The sequence below is a fragment of the Ipomoea triloba genome, chromosome 14 (assembly GCF_003576645.1).
Source record: "Ipomoea triloba cultivar NCNSP0323 chromosome 14, ASM357664v1".
Taxonomy (NCBI): domain Eukaryota; kingdom Viridiplantae; phylum Streptophyta; class Magnoliopsida; order Solanales; family Convolvulaceae; genus Ipomoea; species Ipomoea triloba.
Genome location: NC_044929.1, coordinates 3,241,554 through 3,268,197, shown reverse-complemented (window position 1 = coordinate 3,268,197; position 26,644 = coordinate 3,241,554). Strand labels below are relative to the sequence as shown.

The 26,644-nt window shown below is 29.0% G+C and overlaps 1 protein-coding gene across 1 annotated transcript in view; it reads left to right on the top strand.

Annotated features, from left to right (window-relative positions):
• Positions 1–26,644, top strand: part of LOC116004771 (F-box/kelch-repeat protein At1g26930-like) — a 36,109-nt gene that overhangs the window by 8,720 nt on the left and 745 nt on the right. The window contains exons 4-11 of the mRNA XM_031244935.1: positions 16,433–16,504; positions 17,391–17,462; positions 18,519–18,590; positions 19,561–19,632; positions 21,477–21,548; positions 23,518–23,589; positions 25,369–25,440; positions 25,758–26,541. Coding sequence (XP_031100795.1) covers positions 16,433–16,504; positions 17,391–17,462; positions 18,519–18,590; positions 19,561–19,632; positions 21,477–21,548; positions 23,518–23,589; positions 25,369–25,440; positions 25,758–26,541 — 1,288 coding nt within the window. The remainder of the gene's footprint in view (positions 1–16,432; positions 16,505–17,390; positions 17,463–18,518; positions 18,591–19,560; positions 19,633–21,476; positions 21,549–23,517; positions 23,590–25,368; positions 25,441–25,757; positions 26,542–26,644) is intronic.

Sequence of the window (26,644 nt, the reverse complement as noted above, 5' to 3'; positions counted from 1 at the left end):
TATTTTGTTTTTCATGGAAGTCGGGAAGAAAGTATCATATAGTTCGATAATTTTGTCCCTATTACTTTAATTATCGTTATCATTGTATTGGGCATTTTAGTCATTATACTCATTATTTCTTACCATTTCAATCCCAACCAAACAATAGAATCAATATTCTCGGTATTTCTTTTCCACCAACCAAACAATGGAATCAATCTTCTTGCGTAATTTTTTTGCATGAAATTTAAATTCCATTTGCCCTCAAAAAATTTTCGCGAACCAAATGAGGCATTGGTAAATTATTTCCTCATATGCAATAATTTATTTTCCATCACGTGTCTTGTATGTCATAAGAAGTAAAAAAAAAACTAATTTTTTCTGAAAATGGTGGTCAAATGGATGTAGTATAATTCTTACTTTATACTCGAAGATGATAATTTCAATCCTTATCAACACTCTCCTGATCGAGCGTTTACTCTTAGGTGCTGGATCCGAGAGCATGCTGTGATCACTATGCCAGGCCAATTGAATAGCAAATATCTTAGGCGGTGCACTCTACTCAGAATTGAATAGCAAATATCTTAACACGATTTACATTCATACTTTATGTCTGTACCATCCATATCAAACAAACCTTTTAAATGCATTCAAACTTAGTTAAACTCACATTGTACTATTTTATATTCAAACAAGAAAAGACTTTCACTATGCACGCTTTTTATATAAAAAATTTTAAAATATAGTTATATTCACCGCTCCCCTCTAAACTAACTTTTAGTTTATTTAAAATTAAACCTGCAACATCTTTGTTTTTTATACACACACATACACACACATATATATATATAGGACCGGTTTTTTAATTTGCATGGCCTTGTGTTGGTAAATAAGTGAAGCCCTATCAAAGTATAAATAAACTACGAATCGAGAAAAATTACAAAGAGAATAATGTTAAAAATCTAATTTCGGGCCAATATAATCACAAATACATATACTAACTGTTAGACTAGGGCTGGATTAGGGGCCCAAAATTTTGGGGCCCTGTGTTGCTGCACATCTTGCACGCCCTAAAATTCGGCCCACACACATATATATATATATATATATATTGAAATTTGTATTATTTTATCTAATGAATGGATTTTTTTTCCAAATGAATGAAGACATGAACTGTGACAAAATTGCCCACTCTTGTCTTGCTTTGTCCCATTGTCTGATTGCCATCCTAGAGTCTGTGTTTTCTGAATGGTACACAGTTAAAAACTCACATGGTTGAGCCCCATCCCTATCAATCATAAATATCCATCGGCCTTAAATTAATTGGATTTCTTCATGGCTTGGACATGTCAAAATAAAATCTTAACTACCATGATTTCTGAGAAATTAAGTCACACCGTACCTTATATTCTTTTTCTATTATATGTTTTTTTTTTGAAGATATTCTTTTTCTATGTTGTTTGTATTACATAATGCATAATGCCATTTGAATTGGGGAATTATTATCAGACTTTTTGCACAAAGTATAGTGGTATAGTTACTCACTTTGGAAAAAAAAAAAAAAAAAAAAAGAACGGCACCAGATGCTGCTAAAAAAAAGTTCAATGAAAATTTGTATTTTAACAAAAATATTCCATTTATGAAAAAAGAAGAAATAATAGAGCATCTAAAGTTTCTATTAAAGGAGAAAACGTACAACAATGGCCATGTGCAAAGGACCAAACACTATCAATGCTAACAAGGCAGAAGAATGGAATTGAGGCATGTGATAGGGCTATGTGTGGTACGCATCACACATGCCATGCAAGTGCTAAGTGGACCTAATTTCTATATCTTGGCATTTTTTTTTGGGGTAAATTTGGTTTCCAAGTTACGCTATCGTAAGTCCCTCTTTATCCAAAGGTGTAGGAGAAGGTAAATCACGAGCCGCCCAATCAGGCTTCGATTTTCACTCTATCACTTTTGATCGATTTTTTTAGGGTCTCCCAATGACCCATCACTGCATGTTTTTACTGAGAAGAAGAACCCCCACCCTACAGCTGAAACAAAACTTTCAAAGTGACCATTGAACCATTAAGCTACGCGACAGGTTATATCTTGGCATTTTTTAAAAAAAAAAATCTGAGTATGATTGCATGTCTGACATTTGTTGTAATTAGGTTGTAGTGGGTGACTTTCATAGTGTGGAGAAAAATAATTAGTAATCATACAAGTGTTGGATGCTAGAAGTCTCATATATGTTTTTCTATTACCTTATCTAAAAGTTTTTTATCGGAAATGTCATTTTTAATTATTTATTTTTATCCCTTTAGAAATGTGGAATTTATTTTTTGTCTCTATTTTCAATTATCAATTAAAAGTGGTTAGAAGCTTTAACCATCTTTAATTGTTTATCAGAAAATTTAGTTGGTTAAATTAGGAGATAATTTCAAACCATTAGTATTGGTTGGCAAACTAAATAAAGAAAGAAAATAGTTTATGGAAACCATGACAAATATATTTTTCGGTATAAGGCAATAATCCTATTGTCTAGTTGCACGAAGTGACTCTATTATATGGGAGGTCATAGGTTCGAGTTCCTATGGGGGTAGTATTGACTCTTTGTGTTTTAGTATGTTTGAGAAAGAAGTTATGAACATATAGTATGTTTGAAAAAGAAGTTATGAACATATACTATATTGTAACAGAGTCATGTTTGGAGGGGAAAAGAGTATTTTCTTGCCAGAAAAAAATTATGATGCTATTATCTTTCTATTTTTTTAAAATACTTGAGCGGTCCTAGCTTTGTCGAATTAATCCAAAGTCGGACCCAACCCTGCCCCTGAAACCATTATAGAGGTAAACCATGAGTTACGCAATCTGCCTACCGGTTATACCGTAGTCCTTTTCTTTTTGTTGTTGTTTTTTTTTTTTCAGAATTATACTTATATATGCTATTTATAAATCATGCTGACGGTGTAAATGACATAATTTTATTTATTTATTTTATGTGGGGTTGTGGGGCTTGGTTTAGGTCACATATACATATCAATAATAACTACAACGAACAAATAGTGTACCATAAACATGGCTGCTAACTTTTACATCATTTGATCTGGCAGCATTATGAATGAGTAGGAAAACTTAAAGTTTTGAAGATTTATACTCACAGAGAGAGAGAGAGAGCATTGTAATTAAGCAGTTGTGTGATATGGGAAGACACATGTGCATGTGGTACAGATCAAAATATGTGATAAGATTCCATCATTGTTGTTTCTTAACCACTTGGCATATGGACCATCCTACAAATAAAAAGAAAAAGTAAATAATATTAAAAAAAAAAAAAAACATATCTTAGGCAAACATATGGACCGTCCTTTTGTTCTGCCGTCTCGTTGTACAATAGTTATACCATGGACCTGAGTCCACTTATATAGTAGTTGCGTCAGTTCATGCGTTCATGATTCAAGTCATCACTTTTGGTTCCACTTTTCCACCTAATCTTGCAACCAACATATATTCCAGGTTATGTAATATTTTTGAATTAATTCATTGATCTCAATATAAATCACTTGGATACGCGTAAAGATTGGATAAATAAGTAAATGGGAAAAATAAATGAAGAAGAACATAGAGCTCATCACAATAACTTAGGTGATATGAGGAAATTGTTAAGCATATGTGTGGCTGTTATTATTTATATTTGTTAGTTATTCTAAATTAATCAGCAATTATAACTTCCTTCATCCTGTACAGTATTTATACCATGCTAATTCTCATCAATCCAGTTCAATTGCCTAGTCTATGAGTGATATATAACTCTCATATGACTAAGGAACTCAAAAATCTCAATAGTTTTTCGAAGCAGTTAGACAATCTCAAGGTGACTAGAGAACACAAGGCTCAAAGAAGAGTGAAAATCAAGAGAGATTAGGGAACCATGCCGACAACTCCAAATAAATGAAGACATTGCTAGCTAGCTATACAAAAGCCACCGTGGCATTCTATAATCAATTAATAAGATTTTACTTCTAAATAATAATGAATACCATCTATCAAATAATTAATTTTATTTGTAACATAATTTTATTATGATTAGATTTTTTAAATAATAATAAGAACTCTTATAAGAATGTTTTTAGAAATTAACCTTGTTTTATTGTATAAAATCTATAAGTATTGCAATGCCTTTTTTTTTTAATAACATATACTCCGTATCAGCTTACTTAATAATTAATTTTGTTTAATGCTTTTATTAATGGTTATCGAACTAGAAAGGCCATGAGTTCAATTCTTGTTAATACCTTCATGCACAGTCAAGCCGACCTATTATATATGGTTTTGAAAGTCATTACACAATAACGTGATTGTTTATTCATTAGTATACACTCTCGAGTACTGATGGTGAGTTTTCTTGTTATTCAAAATTATAATAATAACTTAATAGTTTTTATTTTCAACTTTCAACATTTCAATTAGATATCAATCGAGCAATGTTACTTTAATTTAATAATATCTATATATGATTCTAGTACGACGCAGTCCTGTTCTTTCTTTCTACTTGGTAACATCAACAAGTTGGATATAATGGTTGTCCAAAGGTTAGTAGTATCTTTTGAGATCACAAAAAGCAAAAGTGATATTAAGAGAGAGAGAGAGAGGAATATGGACAGAATAAAAAAGAAGAAATAGATTAACAAAGGGGATCAATCATGTAATATAAAAATGTTTTAAATACGTGTAAATTACATACCTAATTAATTGCCAACTTAACTCTAATCTTTTATTGCATTTAGATATTTGGTTGACGAGGAAACCTACACCACTATCTCGACGGTATGTATTAGATAAATTTTATTATTGTTTAATAATCTCTGAACTACACTTGAGAGGTAAATCGCATTAAAAAGATTATGCTTTATCTACATGCCCATTCCTTTCGGGGGCTAATATTTTATTAAATATTTCTTTGTATACTTAGGTGATCCCAACTTCGTCAGACTAACTAAGCCTACAGGACCTCGCTCCTAAAACCACTGCAGATGTAAGTCGAAAATCGCGCAATCAACGTACCAGTCAGACCCTAGTTTTCATGCGCACACAAGGAATTCAATCCATGACTTCTATTATCCTGGTCTTTTTTCCATTCATGTTTTCAGTGAAATTCGAACACCCACACTATCATCTTTAGTTGTGACATCAAATTACACAATGAACCATTATATTTTTTAAAAAGAAATGAGCCACTATGTTAAGTCTCGGGCTGATCTTTTATTACATTGGCCGAAGGAATGGATGCTTTGGTTTGGTTTTTGTGCGCGCATGTTTTAGAAATTAATTATTATATGGTTTCCAATGTGGAGGGTTCTGGTTTAAAGGGAAATTATTCTCAACTAAGAATATGGTTACATGAAAAAAAAAAAAAAAAAAAGAGAATATGGTTACATTAATAATATTTTCCATATACCAACTCAAAGGTTAAGTATTTACTCAGTTTATTAGTTTAATAAATGGAAAATATTTACAATGTTTAATCTCGCACATTAAAAGTGGGTATACTAAATATGTTGACTTTCGACTTTTTGATTTTGTGAAAAGGTTACGCACTTACGCTACCTCTGTAGACACAGAAAATTTGAAGCCGATAAATGGGCTGATTTATATGTTTTGGGCTTCATTTTGATGTAATTGGACTAATTATTGATTTATTTATATTAATTAAATTGTCCAATAAAATAATTGACTTAATTGCTGGAATTAAATATAATTGAAGGCTGGTGGATTCAAAATTAAAGGTTAGCAAGCTCAAATTATGTTGATTGAACTTGTTAATTGAAGCCATGCAAATAATGAGGAAGGATTGATCCATATTTGGCCCGGTAAGAAATATTTATATATTTAAATTAATTATTTAATTTAGATATATTTTAAGATATTCATATATTTAAATTAATTATTTAATTTGAATATGTCATAAGATCATGAACTTGGATGCAATGGTTGCTAGATACATTCTATCGAAAATGTCCGTTATAAATAAAGTCCTTCATTCATTCCAAAGATCACAGAAGCTCTGGATGTCCGCTATAAATAAAGCCCTTCATTCATTCCAAAGATCACAGAAGCTCTGAATTGAAGATCAAATATCCAAGAAATCAAGCTAAAGTCCAAGAAATCAAGCAAGTTAAAATTTATTGAAGATCAAATATCTAAGAAATCAAGCTAAAGTGGATTGACGATCAAGCATGCTAGAGTGGATTAGAGATCAAATATTCAAGTGTTCAAGCTAAGCTAAAGTGGACCGAAGATCAAGCCAATTCAAGACTACCGGAGGCCCTCCAACAAAGCCCTTCATTGAAGAACAAGCCACATTCCAAATCCCTTCAACTAAACTTTCAAGTCGACAGTCAAATTTATACCCGCTCATTTTGAAATATAAATATATATAGTTTTCATATTTTCTTCTTCACAACCTCTATCCATTCTCTTTATTGTCTTTATTTTTTACTCCCCTGCCTTTTTTTACTATGGATTTGTTGATGGAAAGCTCACATAAATTATCTATGTTTTTTAGATTAATTGGAGTGGCTGGATTGGTAATGACTTCTTTTAATTCCACAACTCTAATCAATCTCGTTTAAATTCTCATTAAAAAAGAAAAAGTCTAAAGTAATGGGTGGATCATTATTTCGATTACGTTCAAGAAATCATATACATATATAAACAACAAGAGATATACATATATAAACAACAAGAGTTCTGAAGCGGTTCAAAATAATTAAGCTGTTCACTTTTATATCTATGTATCATATTTTATTCTAACAAAATATTTGTATAATATATTAAGAAATTAAAATCCTCATCAATCATATTCAACATTAAACAATTTACACTATCAAATATATAATTATATGTAGTTAAATAAAAAAAAAATACTTCATTTTGTTGAATCTCAAAGAAATAAACGAAAAAAATATTACATTTGTTTTTAAAAATCACAAGATTTGAATTAAAAGTTTTGTATATACCAATACTATATATATAAAAAAAATTATGTGGTTAAAAAATATAATTAGAAAACTCTTACTATTTCAATTTCATTATTGTCATATTCAAATTGTTCAAACTCGCCACTCTCCATTAGAGTCACTTCCAACTCAACTCAATTCCAGCTCACTTGTGGTCCATTCACCAAATAATTAGCGAAGTGTAGGTGGTATGGCTTGTTGTTGTGGAGGCGGCTATGAAAAGTTCTATACATATTTATAGAATGATCAACTTTCTATATTTTTAAGAGGACTAAATGATGTGTATATACTAGCTAGCACCAAGTCACAAATCATAATGTTAAAACCCCTTGCCTACTGTTGGTTAGGCTTGTTTCCGGATACAACAGCAAGAAAGGGGGTTTTATAGTGGCAATCTTCCATGCTCTAAGCAGCCTATTAGTTGCAAATAGGGTTATTTTGAAAGCTAAACTTTATACACATATAAAGTGCAGCTTTCAACACTATAAAGTGCAGTTCAGCAAAGTTAGAAACTACATCCGTTAAGAAAATTTGTGACATTTGTACAAAACTACAAATAATTCGTTGCACTTTAAAATTCATGTTATTTAAAAAAAATATTATCACGATGAGAGTACTAATGATTCAAAATCAATAATCAAAAGATAAATTATATAATACTTTAATAGTTAATACTAAAATATTAAATATTCACCTCAAAAATATCTAGATTTTATACAATTTAGGGTTATTTCGCTCAAAACGATGTTATTTTAAGTGAAATAACCCATTAAAAAAGAACAATAGTTAACTGGCCAACTAGGCTACCTTGTCGATGCCTAGGAGGTCTAGTCGACGCCTAAGCGGCCTAGGCGGTGGTTAGGCGGCCTAGGCGGTCGCCTAGACCACCATTTAAGGTGATACGCTAGGCAGTCAATCGGCGCCTAGCGCCTAGGCGGCGATTAATCAGTGCCTAAACGAGACTTTTACAACACTGTTCCTAAGTGGTTCTCACGCAATCTCTAACATTAAAACAACCATGGTAAGTTTCCACCTTAAGAAATAAAATAAAATAGGAGTACGTATTCTTGCTAGCAAAGTAGCGCCCCTGGTTGGTCATAGCCTATAAAGTACGAACTAAAATAAAATTACTTGTGTGGTGTAGTAAAATTATTAATGATTATGGAGAAGATGTCATAGAAAAACGTGCAAAACATGGGGCTTGAAAGGGGGTGTAATACATTATACAAAGAAACCAAACAAAAGCTGTGTTTCCACTACTCACCACCAAGAAGGCTGTCAGTTCACTTTAGGGTTAGCCACTTAACCACATGGTTAGTGAAAAAAACAGTCATATATTTCTTGAGGATCAAAGTAGATATAGCAAATCTTCATCATTATTCATAAGAATCCAAATTGCAGTTTAAAAAATTAATAATTGTTCACTTGTATGGACTGCATACTCTGCCGGAATTTTTATTTATTTTTTATTTATTTTTTAGTATGACAAAAAAGTGTTCAAAAATCTGCAAATTGTATGTTGGATACTTGGATCCACCTTAAAGGATAATCTTATCTACTCTCATATCAACATCTAATGATAAAGTGCATTAATGACTATTATCTCCTATTTAAGACTAATATAATACCACATTTAGGGAACATAATCAAGTTGCAGACTACTTTATATGATTTTGATGATGTTTTGGGTGTTCCTTAAATGAAGAGGATGAGCCTTCATACTCTTGTTAGGCAGGATTGTGGATGAGTAAATCACGGTGACTCAGCGATCCCATTAAGTGGGAGAACCAGTACTAATTTTTAGAGGCAAGAATATATATATATATATATATATATATATATATATATAGAGGCAAGAATAAAAAAGTTTTAGAAAAGTTATTTTTTCCTACTATCCATAAAAGTAAATATAACAATTATTCTGAATGGAGAAAGTCTCAATGGTTTGAATAGTAATTATGTCGGGCACTAAGAGCACGTTACAATATATGGTTAAGTGGCAAACGAAAGGATCTAAGGATTATCGTATCTTTTTTTTTAGTAGATGATGTGGAGTTTGTTGTCCTAGGTCTCCATGCCCCTTTGTTGTTAGAGTTTATTTTATTTTAACTTTTAGTGGAAGAAGTAGTAGTTTCTTTATGGCATTGTATTGGTCCATTAATTCATTGTAACATAATGATTATTCAAATGGGATATTGGAGGAATACTATCTTTTTAGTTATATTTGGTTTATTTTAATGGCTAGTTTGATTGATTGCGTCAACTTCGTGGGTTGAGCATTCCATTTTACCAAATTATTGCGTGGATCATAGCAAAAAAATACATTTTTAATATATTAAATGTACATTATTTGTGTATTGAATGTACAGTACACAAATAATGTATATCTCTTGAATACAATGTACATTTTTAATATACTAAAAGTAAATTATTTTTATACTGAATGTATATATTTGATAGTATAGTCCATACAATAATGATGGTTCCATTTCCTACTTAGCTCTCAATTGCACAAATTATATCATGGACCAGAATTTATTTTGCATTGTAGATTATGATCTAACGCGATGTTGTTTTGTCTAAATTAGTGTATAGGTTTTTCTTTCTTTGTTTTCCTTTCGTTTGGTCGCCTTTTTAGTAGCCATATAATCTGTTAATTGTAGGTACATAATTTGTTAATTATATGTACATAATTACTTAATTATAAATGTAGTAATTCTAATTTTATTTTAAATTTATAATATGTGAACTGTAGGTAAATAAACTTAAAGCTAAATGTTAATAATAATAATAATAATAATAATAATAATAATAATAATTATTATTATTATTATTATTATTATTATTATTATTATTATTATATCTCCTTTTTCAAATTGCATCCGAATTGTTTCGTTTTGATATGTATATCAGTATTACTTTTTTTTTTTTTAAATTTAATTATTGTTTGTACTCTTTTGATGGCATTTTGTTCTCTGGTTAAAATTTTTGATAATATTTTTTTAGTATTAATATATAAAATTTATATATTTATAGATTATATTAGAAGTGCTATTAAATACAAAAATGTTAAATTTAAAAAATATAAGAAACTATTACTGAAAATAAATGAATAATAAAAATTTCATTTGCTTTTCAAAAAAAAAAAAATCATTTGCGTAATGAATAGTAAAATAAAACTGATAAATTGAGATAGTAATTAATTAAAATATTAGATAATTGGTCCAGAATATGCGAAATTTTACTTTAAAATAGGCTGTACCATTTAATATATAAAATTTATATATTTATAGATTATATTAGAAGTGCTATTAAATACAAAAATGTTAAATTTAAAAATTATAAGAAACTATTACTGAAAATAAATGAAGAATAAAAATTTCATTTGCGTAATGAATAGTAAAATAAAACTGATAAATTGAGATAGTAATTAATTAAAATATTAGATAATTGGGCCAGAATATCCGAAATTTTCCTTTAAAATAGGCTGTTCCATTTAAACCTTATGGGTCCAAGAAGTGTGCAATTATGGGCCAGAAAAAAAAAATAATAAGCTGACCAGATACACACAAAATCCCCCCACTACAATCTATTACTCCCCAATGAAAATCTTGGTTACTCTTTACTTTGAGTTTTCAAATTTCAAATGTGTGTTTTTAGGGTGTGTCCAATCAAGATTTTTATAAACTTTTATAGAATTTTAACAATTTTAAAAGTTGGATCGTATTCAATCACTTTTAAAGACTTTTTAAAAGTCTATCGGTATTTGATTCATACTTTTAAAGAGTTTTTAAAAATATACCGATATTCAATTTAGACTTTTTATAGTCTTTAAAAGTCTATTGGTATTCAAAAATTTATTAACTATTATAGACTCTATCATAATAAGATTTTTGTAGACTTTTCCTTCACAAATATAAATAGTTAAAATCCGGCTCTCAAACCCCTAACTTTTCAACTTTCTTTAATAACTTTTTTTTGTCTCTGTTTAAACCAAACAAACTTTTCTATCTATTCTTATCAAATTTCATGATATGTTTCAAAACTTTCATAAATACTCATATATTTTAGATTTTATCTTTTTATTTCCACATATATCTATAAAAAAAATCGTAGCAAAAAATGTATTTATTATTGCAAACAACTAAGTTTTGCTATAGTTTCTGTAGGCACATTTTTTAGTCTTATACTAGTTCATTTACCCTACTTATTAGACACATCTCATGTTTATTGAGTTCAAATTTTTAGTTAAAATAAGTATACGTGCTAGTTTGATCACTTGCATAATATCTAACTCTGAATGTAAGTAAATAAATTATGTTCATATAAGTAAATGAGTTGAAAAGATAGAAGATGTTAAGTAAAAGAAAATGCTAATGAATGTAACGTCATTAATAAATACGTAAGTAGATCAGGGTAAAAATGTGATTATAGTGATATATAGCCAAATAGATTATAGAGATTCTATTTCCATTTAGAAAACAATCTTTAAAGGTTCTCCAATTTTCTAAATGTTTCCAATTTTCAAAATGAAATATTGTATTAATAAACATGTTTTCTGTTTTCTATTCTCAAATTCTCTAATTAATAAACGGGCACAAAGGCTTTCAAGCCAAAATCAAGAATACACGACTCCAACAATCTGAAGATCAACCTCTTTCCGAGCCAACCAAATTAGAGAAAAACAAACCTTTGGTGTTCAAAAATCAATCTCTACTTGGGGAAGTAGACAGAGGAAGAACTCAAAATATATATATATATATATAAATTACATAACACCTCCAAATCTCCAATGAAGATCAAATTTTTTGGTAGAGGAGTTAGGAGTATATGATGAATAAATCTAATTGTCCTCTACAAAGAAACAAGGCATTCAAAATATATAGACTAATGATATATAATCAGATAAACATTAAATGTGAGGTACTTAAAAATTAGTCCTCATTTCCATACTATCCATTTACCCATATATCATTTTGTATTAGATGCATAATTTATGCTCTCTAGATATATAAACTCGGAGCTCAAGGTACATACATAAACATTAGTCTTCATTTTCATACAAATTATCTATTCAACTATCATTCTATATTACGTACACAATTTATGCTCTCTAGGTACTTAATCTCATAATACAAGGTACATAAACATTAGTCCTCATTCGTTTACTCAACTATTATTGTGTATTAGTCTATTAGATACATAATTTAAGCTCTTTATAAACTTGAACTCAATGTGCATATGCATTACACTATACCTCCAATGAAAATGAAATTCCTAACAATCAAATTTAAGTATAAAATTTATATATTGTATAGTAATCTTAGAACCCCCTTATCACATTAATAGTAATTTGTTGAATACATAAGATTTAAATTCAGATTCGCTTTTTTCCCCCTAATTTAAGAGGTCTCAATGAAGCATTTTTCATTTAATGGACATAATTGTACTATTAACTTAACTTAAAAAACTTCAACAGTTAACTGAACCGAATTTTGTATTACCGAATTAACCGACCCAAAAAAAGAAATTCGATTAATCGGTCAGTTACCGATTAATCATACTTTTTTTAAGCTAAAATTTTAAATTCTAAATATAATACATATAATAATGAATCCATAAAAATATACGAAAACAATATCATAACAACACTACAAATTTATAGGGATTTTGCATACTAGATTATATATTCATGCACCATTAGGTATGCCAGAATGCACCATTAGGTATGAAAGAATGCACCACAACGTGTTAAGAAATGCACCAAAGTGTAGTGCATTTCTGCATTTAACCCTGGTGCATGACCCCACGTCCCAAGGGGTGTGTGAGTTTGTGTTTATATATATATATATATATATATATATATATATTGGGTTTATCGAGGCAAACCCCACTCCTCTTCTGAGTATGTGAGTAAACCCTCGCCCTGCGATCCTAGCCGGCAAAGGACCACAAGGAGGTTAACCAGCCTAGGTTGCCCATTCCTCTTCTGAGTATGTGAGTAAACCCTCGCCCTGCGATCCTAGCCGGCAAAGGACCACAAGGAGGTTAACCAGCCTAGGTTGCCCATTCCTCTTCTGAGTATGTGAGTAAACCCTCGCCCTGTGATCCTAGCCGGCAAAGGACCACAAGGAGGTTAACCAGCCTAGGTTGCCCATTCCTCTTCTGAGTATGTGAGTAAACCCTCGCCCTGTGATCCTAGCCGGCAAAGGACCACAAGGAGGTTAACCAGCCTAGGTTGCCCATTCCTCTTCTGAGTATGTGAGTAAACCCTCGCCCTGTGATCCTAGCCGGCAAAGGACCACAAGGAGGTTAACCAGCCTAGGTTGCCCATTCCTCTTCTGAGTATGTGAGTAAACCCTCGCCCTGCGATCCTAGCCGGCAAAGGACCACAAGGAGGTTAACCAGCCTAGGTTGCCCATAGCTGACCGGCTCAAACCCGGGTGACAGACGGTTTCGAACTCAGGACCTCACGGCCGCGAGCGTCTTGGTCATGCCACTCAGGCTGCCCTTACGGGCTATATATATATATATATATATATGTATGTATGTATGTATATGGTAATATATTTAATACAAATATAAACTAATAGCATTTTTTAAATTATTATATTCAATAAACATAAATTAGTGATAATATAATTACTGATAATACAATGCTAAGTTATAATGAATATGCTTTGTAAAGTTATACCTTATATTCTATATAAGCAGTACATAGAGAGAAGAGTACAACTTGCAAAGCAAAAGGTATAACTTTACAGAAAACATTGATCTCAAATAATTGCAAAATTTTCCATAGTTCAATATAACTTTATAGGTAAAATTTTCTTTATCAACATATAATTGCTCTAGTATATGATGTATATTATTGTATTCCAAAAAAATATTACTATATTATGTTAATGTATGTAATTAAATTCCACTCATGATAATATTCAAAAAAAATTCCAACAATCAAATTACTATATGATGTATATTATAGTATTAAATAAATTACTATATTATGTTAATGTGCGTATTTAAATGCTATTCAATTATACGATTGTGCGTTTGTTTGTTATATATGTATTTATATATTTAATAATTTATTTGTTTAAAAATTTGAAATCAGTCAACATAATATTATAATATTTAACAAAATTAAATCGTAGTACCTTCAATATTTTATTTCCATTTAAACAAAATGAACTTATATTTCAGAATTCCCTTGAAATTTGCATATCAATTGAATTCAGTAATTGAGGAATACGGCAAGCTGTAAATAATGTCCTTTCTTATCATTCCTTATTTATGTTCAAATATTAACAAAATATTCAAAGAATGATTAAACCCATATTGATTTTTTCTCCATTTCCCTAGTTCCCTCGGGGTTTTACTAAAAAGTAACAATCACTTGATCAGCAATTTGAGGGTGGAAATTCAGAGACTGGCGCACAAGGTGGCGATATGATGGTTGATAAGCACTACGAAGTGGTAAATTCTGACACTAGCTGTCTAATAAATATCGATATCACAAGAATGATTTTTTTTCTCCTTTTCCCTAGTTCCCTGCCGATTTTACTAAAAAAATATGAATTTTTTTCTCCTTTTCTGTAGTTCCCTCCGGGTTTTATTAAAAAGTAACAATCACTATATGTTAATGTACGTAACAGAATTCCTCTCGTGATAATATCCAAAAAAATTCCAAAAATCAAATTAGTATATGATGTATATTATAGTATTTCAAAATAATATTACTATATTATGTTAATGTATGTAATTAAATTTCTCTCATGATAATATTCAAAAAAAATTCCAAAATTCAAATTAGTATATGATGTATATTATAGTATTCCAAAAAAATATTACTGTATTATGTTAATGTATGTAATTAAATTCTACTCATGATAATATTCAAAAAAAAATTCCAACAATCAAATTACTATATGATGTATATTATAGTATTAAATAAATTACTATATTATGTTAATGTGCATAATTAAATGCTATTCCATTATACGGTTGTGCGTTTGTTTGTTATATATGTATTTATATATTTAATAATTGTGCGTTTGTTTGTTATATATGTATTTATATATTTAATAATTTATTTGTTTAAAAATTTGAAATCATTTATATATTTAATAATTTATTTGTTTAAAAATTTGAAATCAGTTATATATTTAATAATTTATTTGTTTAAAAATTTGAAATCAGTCAACATAATATTATAATATTTAACAAAATTAAATCGTAGTACCTTCAATATTTTTTTTCCATTTAAACAAAATGAAATTATATTTCGGAATTCCCTTGAAATTTGCATATCAATTGAATTCAGTAATTGAGGAATACGGCAAGTTGTAAATAATGCCCTTCCTTATCATTCCTTATTTATGTTCAAATATTAACAAAATATTCAAAGAATGATTAAACCCATATTGATTTTTTCTCCTTTCCCTAGTTCCCTCGGGGTTTTACTAAAAAGTAACAATCACTTGATCAGCAATCTGAGGGTGGAAATTCTGAGACTGGGGCACAAGGTGGCGATATGATGGCTGATCAGCACTGACATGGGTTAAATTCTGACACTGGCTGTATAATAAATATCGATCTCACAAGAAAGTTTTTTTTTCTCCTTTTCCCTAGTTCCCTACCGGTTTTACTAAAAAAATATTGATTTTTTTTCTCCTTTTCTCTAGTTCCCTCCAGGTTTTATTAAAAAGTAACAATCACTTTAATTTAATGTACGTAATAGAATTCCTTTCATGATAATATCAAAAAAAATTCCAAAAATCAAATTAGTATATGATGTATATTATAGTATTTTAAAAAAATATTACTATATTATGTTAATGTATGTAATTAAATTCCTTTCATGATAATATTCAAAAAAAATTCCAAAATTTAAATTAGTATATGATGTATATTATAGTATTCAAAAAAAATATTACTATATTATGTTAATGTATGTAATTAAATTCCACTCATGATAATGTTCAAAAAAAAATTCAACAATCAAATTACTATATGATGTATATTATAGTATTAAATAAATTACTATATTATGTTAATGTGCGTAATTAAATGCTATTCAATTATACGGTTGTGCATTTGTTTGTTGTATATGTATTTATATATTTAATAATTTATTTGTTTAAAAATTTGAAATCAGTCAACATAATATTATAATATTTAACAAAATTAACTTGTAGTACTTTCAATATTTTATTTCCATTGACACAAAATGAAATTATATTTCAGAATTCCCTTGAAATTTGCATATCAATTGAATTCAGTAATTGAGGAATACGGCAAGCTGTAAATAATGTCCTTTCTTATCATTCCTAATTTATGTTCAAATATTAACAAAATATTCAAAGAATGATTAAACCCATATTGATTTTTTCTCCATTTCCCTAGTTCCTCGGGGTTTTACTAAAAAGTAACAATCACTTGATCAGCAATCTGAGGGTGGAAATTCAGAGACTGGCGCACAAGGTGGCGATATGACGGTTGATCAGCACTGCGAAGAGGTAAATTCTGACATTAGCTGTCTAATAAATATCGATATCACAAGAATGATTTTTTTTCTCCTTTTCCCTAGTTCCCTGCCGATTTTTCTAAAAAAATATGGATTTTTTTCTCCTTTTCTCTAGTTCCCTCCGGGTTTTATTAAAAAGTAACAATCACTATATGTTAATGTACGTAATAGAATTCCTCTCGTGATAATATCCAAAAAAATTCCAAAAATCAAATTAGTATATGATGTATATTATAGTATTTCAAAAAAATATTACTATATTATGTTAATGTATGTAATTAAATTTCTCTCATGATAATATTCAAAAAAAATTCCAAAATTCAAATTAGTATATGATGTATATTATAGTATTCCAAAAAAATATTACTGTATTATGTTAATGTATGTAATTAAATTCCACTCATGATAATATTCAAAAAAAATTCCAACAATCAAATTACTATATGATGTATATTATAGTATTAAATAAATTACTATATTATGTTAATGTGCATAATTAAATGCTATTCAATTATACGGTTGTGCGTTTGTTTGTTATATATGTATTTATATATTTAATAATTTATTTGTTTAAAAATTTGAAATCAGTCAACATAATATTATAATATTTAACAAAATTAAATCGTAGTACCTTCAATATTTTATTTCCATTTAAACAAAATGAAATTATATTTCGGAATTCCCTTGAAATTTGCATATCAATTGAATTCAGTAATTGAGGAATACGGCAAGCTGTAAATAATGTCCTTTCTTATCATTCCTTATTTATGTTCAAATATTAACAAAATATTCAAAGAATGATTAAACCCATATTGATTTTTTCTCCATTTCCCTAGTTCCCTCGGGGTTTTACTAAAAAGTAACAATCACTTGATCAGCAATCTGAGGGTGGAAATTCAGAGACTGGCGCACAAGGTGGCGATATGACGGTTGATCAGCACTGCGAAGAGGTAAATTCTGACATTAGCTGTCTAATAAATATCGATATCACAAGAATGATTTTTTTTCTCCTTTTCCCTAGTTCCCTGCCGATTTTTCTAAAAAAATATGGATTTTTTTCTCCTTTTCTCTAGTTCCCTCCGGGTTTTATTAAAAAGTAACAATCACTATATGTTAATGTACGTAATAGAATTCCTCTCGTGATAATATCCAAAAAAATTCCAAAAATCAGAATTCCTCTCGTGATAATATCCAAAAAAATTCCAAAAATCAAATTTCCTCTCGTGATAATATCCAAAAAAATTCCAAAAATCAAATTAGTTCTCGTGATAATATCCAAAAAAATTCCAAAAATCAAATTAGTATATGATGTATTATCCAAAAAAATTCCAAAAATCAAATTAGTATATGATGTATATTATAGTATTTCAAAAAAATATTACTATATTATGTTAATGTATGTAATTAAATTTCTCTCATGATAATATTCACAAAAAATTCCAAAATTCAAATTAGTATATGATGTATATTATAGTATTCCAAAAAAATATTACTGTATTATGTTAATGTATGTAATTAAATTGCACTCATGATAATATTCAAAAAAAATTCCAAATATCAAATTACTATTTGATGTATATATTATAGTATTAAATAAATTACTATATTATGTTAATGTGCATAATTAAATGCTATTCAATTATACGGTTGTGCGTTTGTTTGTTATATATGTATTTATATATTTAATAATTTATTTGTTTAAAAATTTGAAATCAGTCAACATAATATTACAATACTTAACAAAATTAAATCGTAGTACCTTAAATATTTTATTTCCATTTAAACAAAATGAAATTATATTTCGGAATTCCCTTGAAATTTGCATATCAATTGAATTCAGTAATTGAGGAATACGGCAAGCTGTAAATAATGTCCTTTCTTATCATTCCTTATTTATGTTCAAATATTAACAAAATATTCAAAGAATGATTAAACCCATATTGATTTTTTCTCCATTTCCCTAGTTCCCTCGGGGTTTTACTAAAAAGTAACAATCACTTGATCAGCAATCTGAGGGTGGAAATTCAGAGACTGGCGCACAAGGTGGCGATATGACGGTTGATCAGCACTGCGAAGAGGTAAATTCTGACACTAGCTGTCTAATAAATATCGATATCACAAGAATGATTTTTTTTCTCCTTTTCCCTAGTTCCCTGCCGATTTTACTAAAAAAAATATGGATTTTTTTTCTCCTTTTCTCTAGTTCCCTCCGGGTTTTATTAAATTTTTTTCTCCTTTTCTCTAGTTCCCTCCGGGTTTTATTAAAATTTTTTCTCCTTTTCTCTAGTTCCCTCCGGGTTTTATTAAAAAGTAACAATCACTATATGTTAATGTACGTAATAGAATTCCTCTCGTGATAATATCAAAAAAAATTCCAAAAATCAAATTAGTATATGATGTATATTATAGTATTTCAAAAATATATTACTATATTATGTTAATGTATGTAATTAAATTTCTCTCATGATAATATTCAAAAAAATTCCAAAATTCAAATTAGTATATGATGTATATTATAGTATTCCAAAAAAATATTACTGTATTATGTTAATGTATGTAATTAAATTCTACTTATGATAATATTCAAAAAAAATTCCAACAATCAAATAACTATATGATGTATATTATAGTATTAAATAAATTACTATATTATGTTAATGTGCATAATTAAATGCTATTCAATTATACGGTTGTGCGTTTGTTTGTTATATATGTTTTTATATATTTAATAATTTATTTGTTTAAAAATTTGAAATCAGTCAACATAATATTATAATATTTAACAAAATTAAATCGTAGTACCTTCAATATTTTATTTCCATTTAAACAAAATGAAATTATATTTCGGAATTCCCTTGAAATTTGCATATCAATTGAATTCAGTAATTGAGGATTACGGCAAGCTGTAAATAATGTTCATCCTTATCATTCCTTATTTATGTTCAAATATTAACAAAATATTCAAAGAATGATTAAACCCATATTGATTTTTTCTCCTTTCCCTAGTTCCCTCAGGGTTTTACTAAAAAGTAACAATCACTTGATCAGCAATCTGAGGGTGGAAATTCAGAGATTGGGGCACAAGGTGGCGATACGATGGTTGATCAGCACTGCGATGGGGTAAATTCTGACACTAGCTGTCTAATAAATATCGATATCACAAGAATGATTTTTTTCTCCTTTTCCTTAGTTCCCTGCCGATTTTACTAAAAAAATATGGATTTTTTTTCTCTTTTTGTCTAGTTCCCTCCGGGTTTTATTAAACAGTAACAATCACTATATGTTAATGTACGTAACAGAATTCCTCTCGTGATAATATCCAAAAAAATTCCAAAAATCAAATTAGTATATGATGTATATTATAGTATTTCAAAAAAATATTACTATATTATGTTAATGTATTTAATTAAATTCCTCTCATGATAATATTCAAAAAAAATTCCAAAATTCAAATTAGTATATGATGTATATTATAGTATTCCAAAAAAATATTACTGTATTATGTTAATGTATATAATTAAATTCCACTCATGATAATATTCAAAAAAAATTCCAACAATCAAATTACTATATGATGTATATTATAGTATTAAATAAATTACTATATTATGTTAATGTGCGTAATTAAATGCTATTCAATTATACGGTTGTGCGTTTGTTTGTTATATATGTATTTATATATTTAATAATATATTTGTTTAAAAATTTGAAATCAGTCAACATAATATTATAATATTTTACAAAATTAAATCGTAGTACTTTCAACATTTTATTTCCATTTAAACAAAATGAAATTATATTTCGGAATTCCATTGAAATTTGCATATCAATTGAATTCAGTAATTGAGGAATACGGCAAGTTGTAAATAATGTCCTTCCTTATCATTCCTTATTTATGTTCAAATATTAACAAAATATTCAAAGAATGATTAAACCCATATTGATTTTTTCTCCTTTTCCCTAGTTACCTCGGGATTTTACTAAAAAGTAACAATCACTTGATCAGCAATCTGAGGGTGGAAATTCAGAGACTGGGGCACAAGGTGGCGATATGATGGTTGATCAGCACTGCGATGGGTAAATTCTGACACTGGCTGTATAATAAATATCGATCTCACAAGAAAGATTTTTTTTTCTCCTTTTCCCTAGTTCCCTACCGGTTTTACTAAAAAAATATTGATTTTTTTCTGCTTTTCTCTAGTTCCCTCCAGGTTTTATTAAAAAGTAACAATCACTATATGTTATTGTACGTAATAGAATTCCTCTCATGATAATATCAAAAAAAATTCCAAAAATCAAATTAGTATATGATGTATATTATAGTATTTCAAAAATAATTTACTATATTGTGTTAATGTATGTAATTAAATTTCTCTCATGACAATATTCAAAAAAAAATCCAAAATTCAAATTAGTATATGATGTATATTATAGTATTCCAAAAAAATATTATTATATTATGTTAATGTATGTAATTAAATTCCACTCATGATAATGTTCAAAAAAAATTTCAACAATCAAATTATTATATGATGTATATTATAATATTAAATAAATTACTATATTATGTTAATGTGCGTAATTAAATGCTATTAATTTATACGGTTGTGCATTTGTTTGTTATATATGTATTTATATATTTAATAATATATTTGTTTAAAAATTTGAAATCAGTCAACATAATATTGTAATATTTAACAAAATTAAATCGTAGTACTTTCAATATTTTATTTCCATTTAAACAAAATGAAATTATATTTCGGAATTCCCTTGAAATTTGCATATCAATTGAATTCAGTAATTGAGGAATACGGCAAGTTGTAAATAATGTCCTTCCTTATCATTCCTTATTTATGTTCAAATATTAACAAAATATTCAAAGAATGATTAAACCCATATTGATTTTTTCTCCTTTTCCCTAGTTCCCTCGGGGTTTTACTAAAAAGTAACAATCACTTGATCAGCAATCTGAGGGCGGAAATTCAGAGACTGGGGCACAAGGTGGCGATATGATGGCTGATCAGCACTGCGATGGGGTAAACTCTGACACTAGCTGTCTAATAAATATCGGTATCACAAGAATGATTTTTTTTTCTCCTTTTCCCTAGTTCCCTGCCAATTTTACTAAAAAAATATGGATTTTTTTCTCCTTTTCTGTAGTTCCCTCCGGGTTTTATTAAAAAGTAACAATCACTATATGTTAATGTACGTAATAGAAATCCTCTCGTGATAATATCCAAAAAAATTCCAAAAATCAAATTAGTATATGATGTATATTATAGTATTTCAAAAAAATATTACTATATTATGTTAATGTATGTAATTAAATTCCTCTCATGATAATATTCAAAAAAAATTCCAAAATTCAAATTAGTATATGATGTATATTATAGTATTCCAAAAAAATATTACTATATTATGTTAATGTATGTAATTAAATTCCACTCATGATAATATTCAAAATAAATTCCAACAATCAAATTACTATATGATGTATATTATAGTATTAAATAAATTACTATATTATGTTAATGTGAGTAATTAAATGCTATTCAATTATACGGTTGAGCGTTTGTTTGTTATATATGTATTTATATATTTAATAATTTATTTGTTTAAAAATTTGAAATCAGTTAACATAATATTATAATATTTAACAAAATTAAATCGTAGTACCTTCAATATTTTTTTTCCATTTAAACAAAATGATATTATATTTCGGAATTCCCTTGAAATTTGCATATCAATTGAATTCAGTAATTGAGGAATACGGAAAGTTGTAAATAATGCCCTTCTTTATCATTCCTTATTTATGTTCAAATATTAACAAAATATTCAAAGAATGATTAAACCCATATTGATTTTTTCTCCTTTCCCTAGTTCCCTCGGGGTTTTACTAAAGAGTAACAATCACTTGATCAGCAATCTGAGGGTGGAAATTCAGAGACTGGCGCACAAGGTGGCGATATGATGGTTGATTAGCACTGCGAAGAGGTAAATTCTGACACTAGCTGTCTATTAAATATCGATCTCACAAGAAAGATTTTTTTCTCCTTTTCCCTAGTTCCATGCCGATTTTACTAAAAAAATATTTATTTTTTTCTCCTTTTCTCTAGTTCCCTCCGGGTTTTATTAANTTTTTTTCTCCTTTTCTCTAGTTCCCTCCGGGTTTTATTAAAAAGTAACAATCACTATATGTTAATGTACGTAATAGAATTCCTCTCGTGATAATATCGAAAAAAATTTCAAAAATCAAATTAGTATATGATGTATATTATAGTATTCCAAAAAAAAATTACTATATTATTTTAATGTATGTAATTAAATTTCTCTCATGATAATATTCAAAAAAAATTCAAAAAATCAAATTAGTATATGATGTATATTATAGTATTCCAAAAAAATATTACTATATTTTGTTAATGTATGTAATTAAATTCCTCTCATGATAATATTCAATAAAAATTCCAACAATCAAATTACTATATGATGTATATTATAGTATTAAATAAATTACTATATTACGTTAATGCGCGTAATTAAATGCTATTCAATTATACGGTTGTGCGTTTGTTTGTTAATTAAATGCTATTCAATTATACGGTTGTGCGTTTGTTTGTTATATATGTGCTATTCAATTATACGGTTGTGCGTTTGTTTGTTATATATGTATTTATATATTTAATAATTTATTTGTTTAAAAATTTGAAATCAGTCAACATAATGTTACAATATTTAACAAAATTAAATCGTAGTATCTTCAATATTTTATTTCCATTTAAACAAAATGAATTTTTATTTCGGAATTCCCTTGAAATTTGCATATCAATTGAATTCAGTAATTGAGGAATACGGCAAGTTGTAAATAATGTCCTTCCTTATCATTCCTTATTTATGTTCAAATATTAACAAAATATTCAAAGAATGATTAAACCCATATTGATTTTTTCTCCTTTTCCCTAGTTCCCTCGGGGTTTTACTAAAAAGTTACAATCACTTGATCAGCAATCTGAGGGTGGAAATTCAGGGACTGGGGCACAAGGTGGCGATTTGATGGCTGATCAGCACTGCGATGAGGTAAATTCTGACACTAGCTGTCTAATAAATATCGATCTCACAAGAAAGATTTTTTTTTCTCCTTTTCCATAGTTCCTGCCGATTTTACTAAAAAAGTATTGATTTTTTTTCTCCTTTTCTCTAGTTCCCTTCGGGTTTTATTAAAAAGTAACAAATCACTTTATCTCTAATAAATATTGGTCTCACAAGAAAGATTTTTTTCTCCTTTTCCCTTGTTCCCTGCCGATTTCACTAAAAAAATTAATTTTTTCGTCCTTTTCCCTTGTTCCATCCCCGTTTTACTAAAAAGTAATAATCACTTTATCTCTAATAAATATCGATCTCACAAGAAATATTTTTTTCTCCTTTTCCTTAGTTCCCTCCCGATTTTACTAAAAAATATTAATTTTTTCTCCTTTTCCCTAGTTCCCTCCAGGTTTTACTAAAAAGTAACAATCAATTTATCTCTAATAAATATCAATCTCACAAGAAAGATTTTTTTCTCCTTTTCCCTTGTTCCATGCCGATTTTACTAAAAATATTGATTTTTTTCTCCTTTTTCCTAGTTCCCTCCCGGTTTTACTAAAAAGTAAAAATCACTTTATATATCCCTAATAAATATCGATGTCACAAGAAAGATTTTTTTTCTCCTTTACCCTAGTTCCCTCCGGGTTTTACTAAAAAGTAACAATCACTTTATGTTAATGTACGTAATAGAATTCCTCTCATGATAATATCCAAAAAAATTTCAAAAATCAAATTTGTATATGATGTATATTATAGTATTCCAAAAAAATTACTATATTATGTTAATGTATGTAATTAAATTCCTCTCATGATAATATTCAAAAAAAATTCCAAAAATGAAATTAGTATAAGATGTATATTATAGTATTCCAAAAAAATATTACAATATGTATCAAAAATTTGTAATCAATCAACATAATATTACAATATTTAACAAAATTAAATCGTATTACCTTCAATATTTTATTTCCATTTAAACAAAATGAATTTATATTTCGGAATTCCCTTGAAATTTGCATATCAATTGAATTCAGTAATTGAGGATTCTTTTTGAATCACTGATAAAAGTTAACAGTTTTTAGACAATATTCGATCTTACAACAATATACATGTTTTCTTTCACATCGATGGGTTGCGTGATTGATTATAGCCAAAACAAAGGCACTTCCCCACCAATATTTAAATTTTTACTTCTTAGAATTACTTCTACTTAGAATTACCTAACCTCAAATGTTTGAGATAGGGGTAGCCTACCTAAAAAAGTTACCCTAATAAAATTTTTAGCTCAATAAAAAGAATTGATTTAAAACTAATAAGCTCGACAACCCAATGCAACTGGTCTGAAATTGAGTAGACTGGTCTAACTGAAATGCCTAGGGGTAGGGCTCTGATGCAACGGCCACCTCTAAGAGCAATTCCATTTGTAGATTTTAGGGAGTTTTTGTAAAATGTAAAAACTTAGGGATGATTTTTTAACAAATGGAGAGTGGGGTTTTAGATAGTTTTTTTCTCCTGCAAGAGATGAATTTTTGTGGGGCCTATTTGTGAGAAAAATAGGGGCAAGCAATGTTGTGCGCTCAAAACGAAGCTTTCCTTTTTTTTTTTTGATTTTTTTCTCCTTTTCCCTAGTTCCCTGTGAATTTTACTAAAAAAATATTGATTTTTTTCTCCTTTTCCCTAGTTCCCTGCGGACTTTACTAAAAAATATTGATTTTTTCTCCTTTTCCCTAGCTCCCTCGGGGTTTTACTGAAAAGTAACAATCACTTGATCAGCAATCTGAAGGTGTAAATTCTGAGACTTGGGCACAAGGTGGCGATATGGTGGCTGATCAGCATTGCGAAGGGGTAAATTCTGACACTAGCTGTCTAATAAATATCGATCTCACAAGGGGTAAAAAAGTATTGATTTTTTTCTCCTTTTCCCTAGTTCCCTGGGGATTTTACTAAAAAATATTGATTTTTTTCTCCATTTTCCCTAGTTCCCTCCCTGTTTTACTAAAAAATAACAATCACTTTATCTCTAATAAATATCGATCTCACAAGAAAGATTTTTTTTCTCCTTTTCCCTAGTTCCATCCCGATTTTACTAAAAAATATTGATTTTTTCTACATTTCCCTAGTTCCCTCGGAGTTTTACTAAAAAGTAACAATCACTTGATCAGCAATCTAACGGTGGAAATTCTGATACTGGGGCACAAGGTGGCCATATGGTGGCTGATCAGCATTGCGATGGGGTAAATTCTGACACTAGCTGTCTAATTCCCGGGATTAGTCGAGACAACTCCATTAGCTGTCTCATCCGTTGCTCAAGGTCCGCTTATGGCATGGCAGCTTCCGTGAACAGGAGCTTTCGTTCGTTAATTAGGAGCGGCGAGCTCTATAAATTAAGACGCATGAATGGTATAATTGAGCACTGGGTTTATTTATCCTGCAACATGTTGGAATGGGAAGCGTTCGACCCCAATCTCCGCCGTTGGATGCGTCTCCCAACAATGAATTCTAATGAATGCTTTGTATTTTCTGACAAGGAGTCTTTGGCAGTGGGCACAGAGCTCCTTGTGTTTGGAAAGGATTACATGGCTCAACTCATCTATCGGTACAGCCTTTTGACCAATTCATGGTCGACCGGAATGCAGATGAACGAGCCACGGTGTTTGTTTGGCTCTGCCTGCCAAGGGGAGATTGCTATTGTGGCCGGTGGTTGTGACTTGCAAGGAAAGATCCTTAGCTCAGCTGAGCTATACAATTCGGAGACGGGAGAGTGGAAGCTTTTGCCAAGCTTAAACAAGGCCCGGAAAATGTGTTCTGGAGTATTCATGGACGGTAAGTTTTATGTAATTGGAGGTATCGGAGGGCCTGAAACAAAGCTTTTGACATCTGGAGAGGAGTACAATCTCAAGACGGAGACTTTGACTGAAATACCCAACATGTGTCCCCCCCGCACAGGTGTTGTAACGTTTTCCTTTTGTTATTATTATTGAGATTATTATCAATAATAATAAATTAAGTATTTTATGTGGTGCAAACTATTTAGGCTGACTAAGTACTA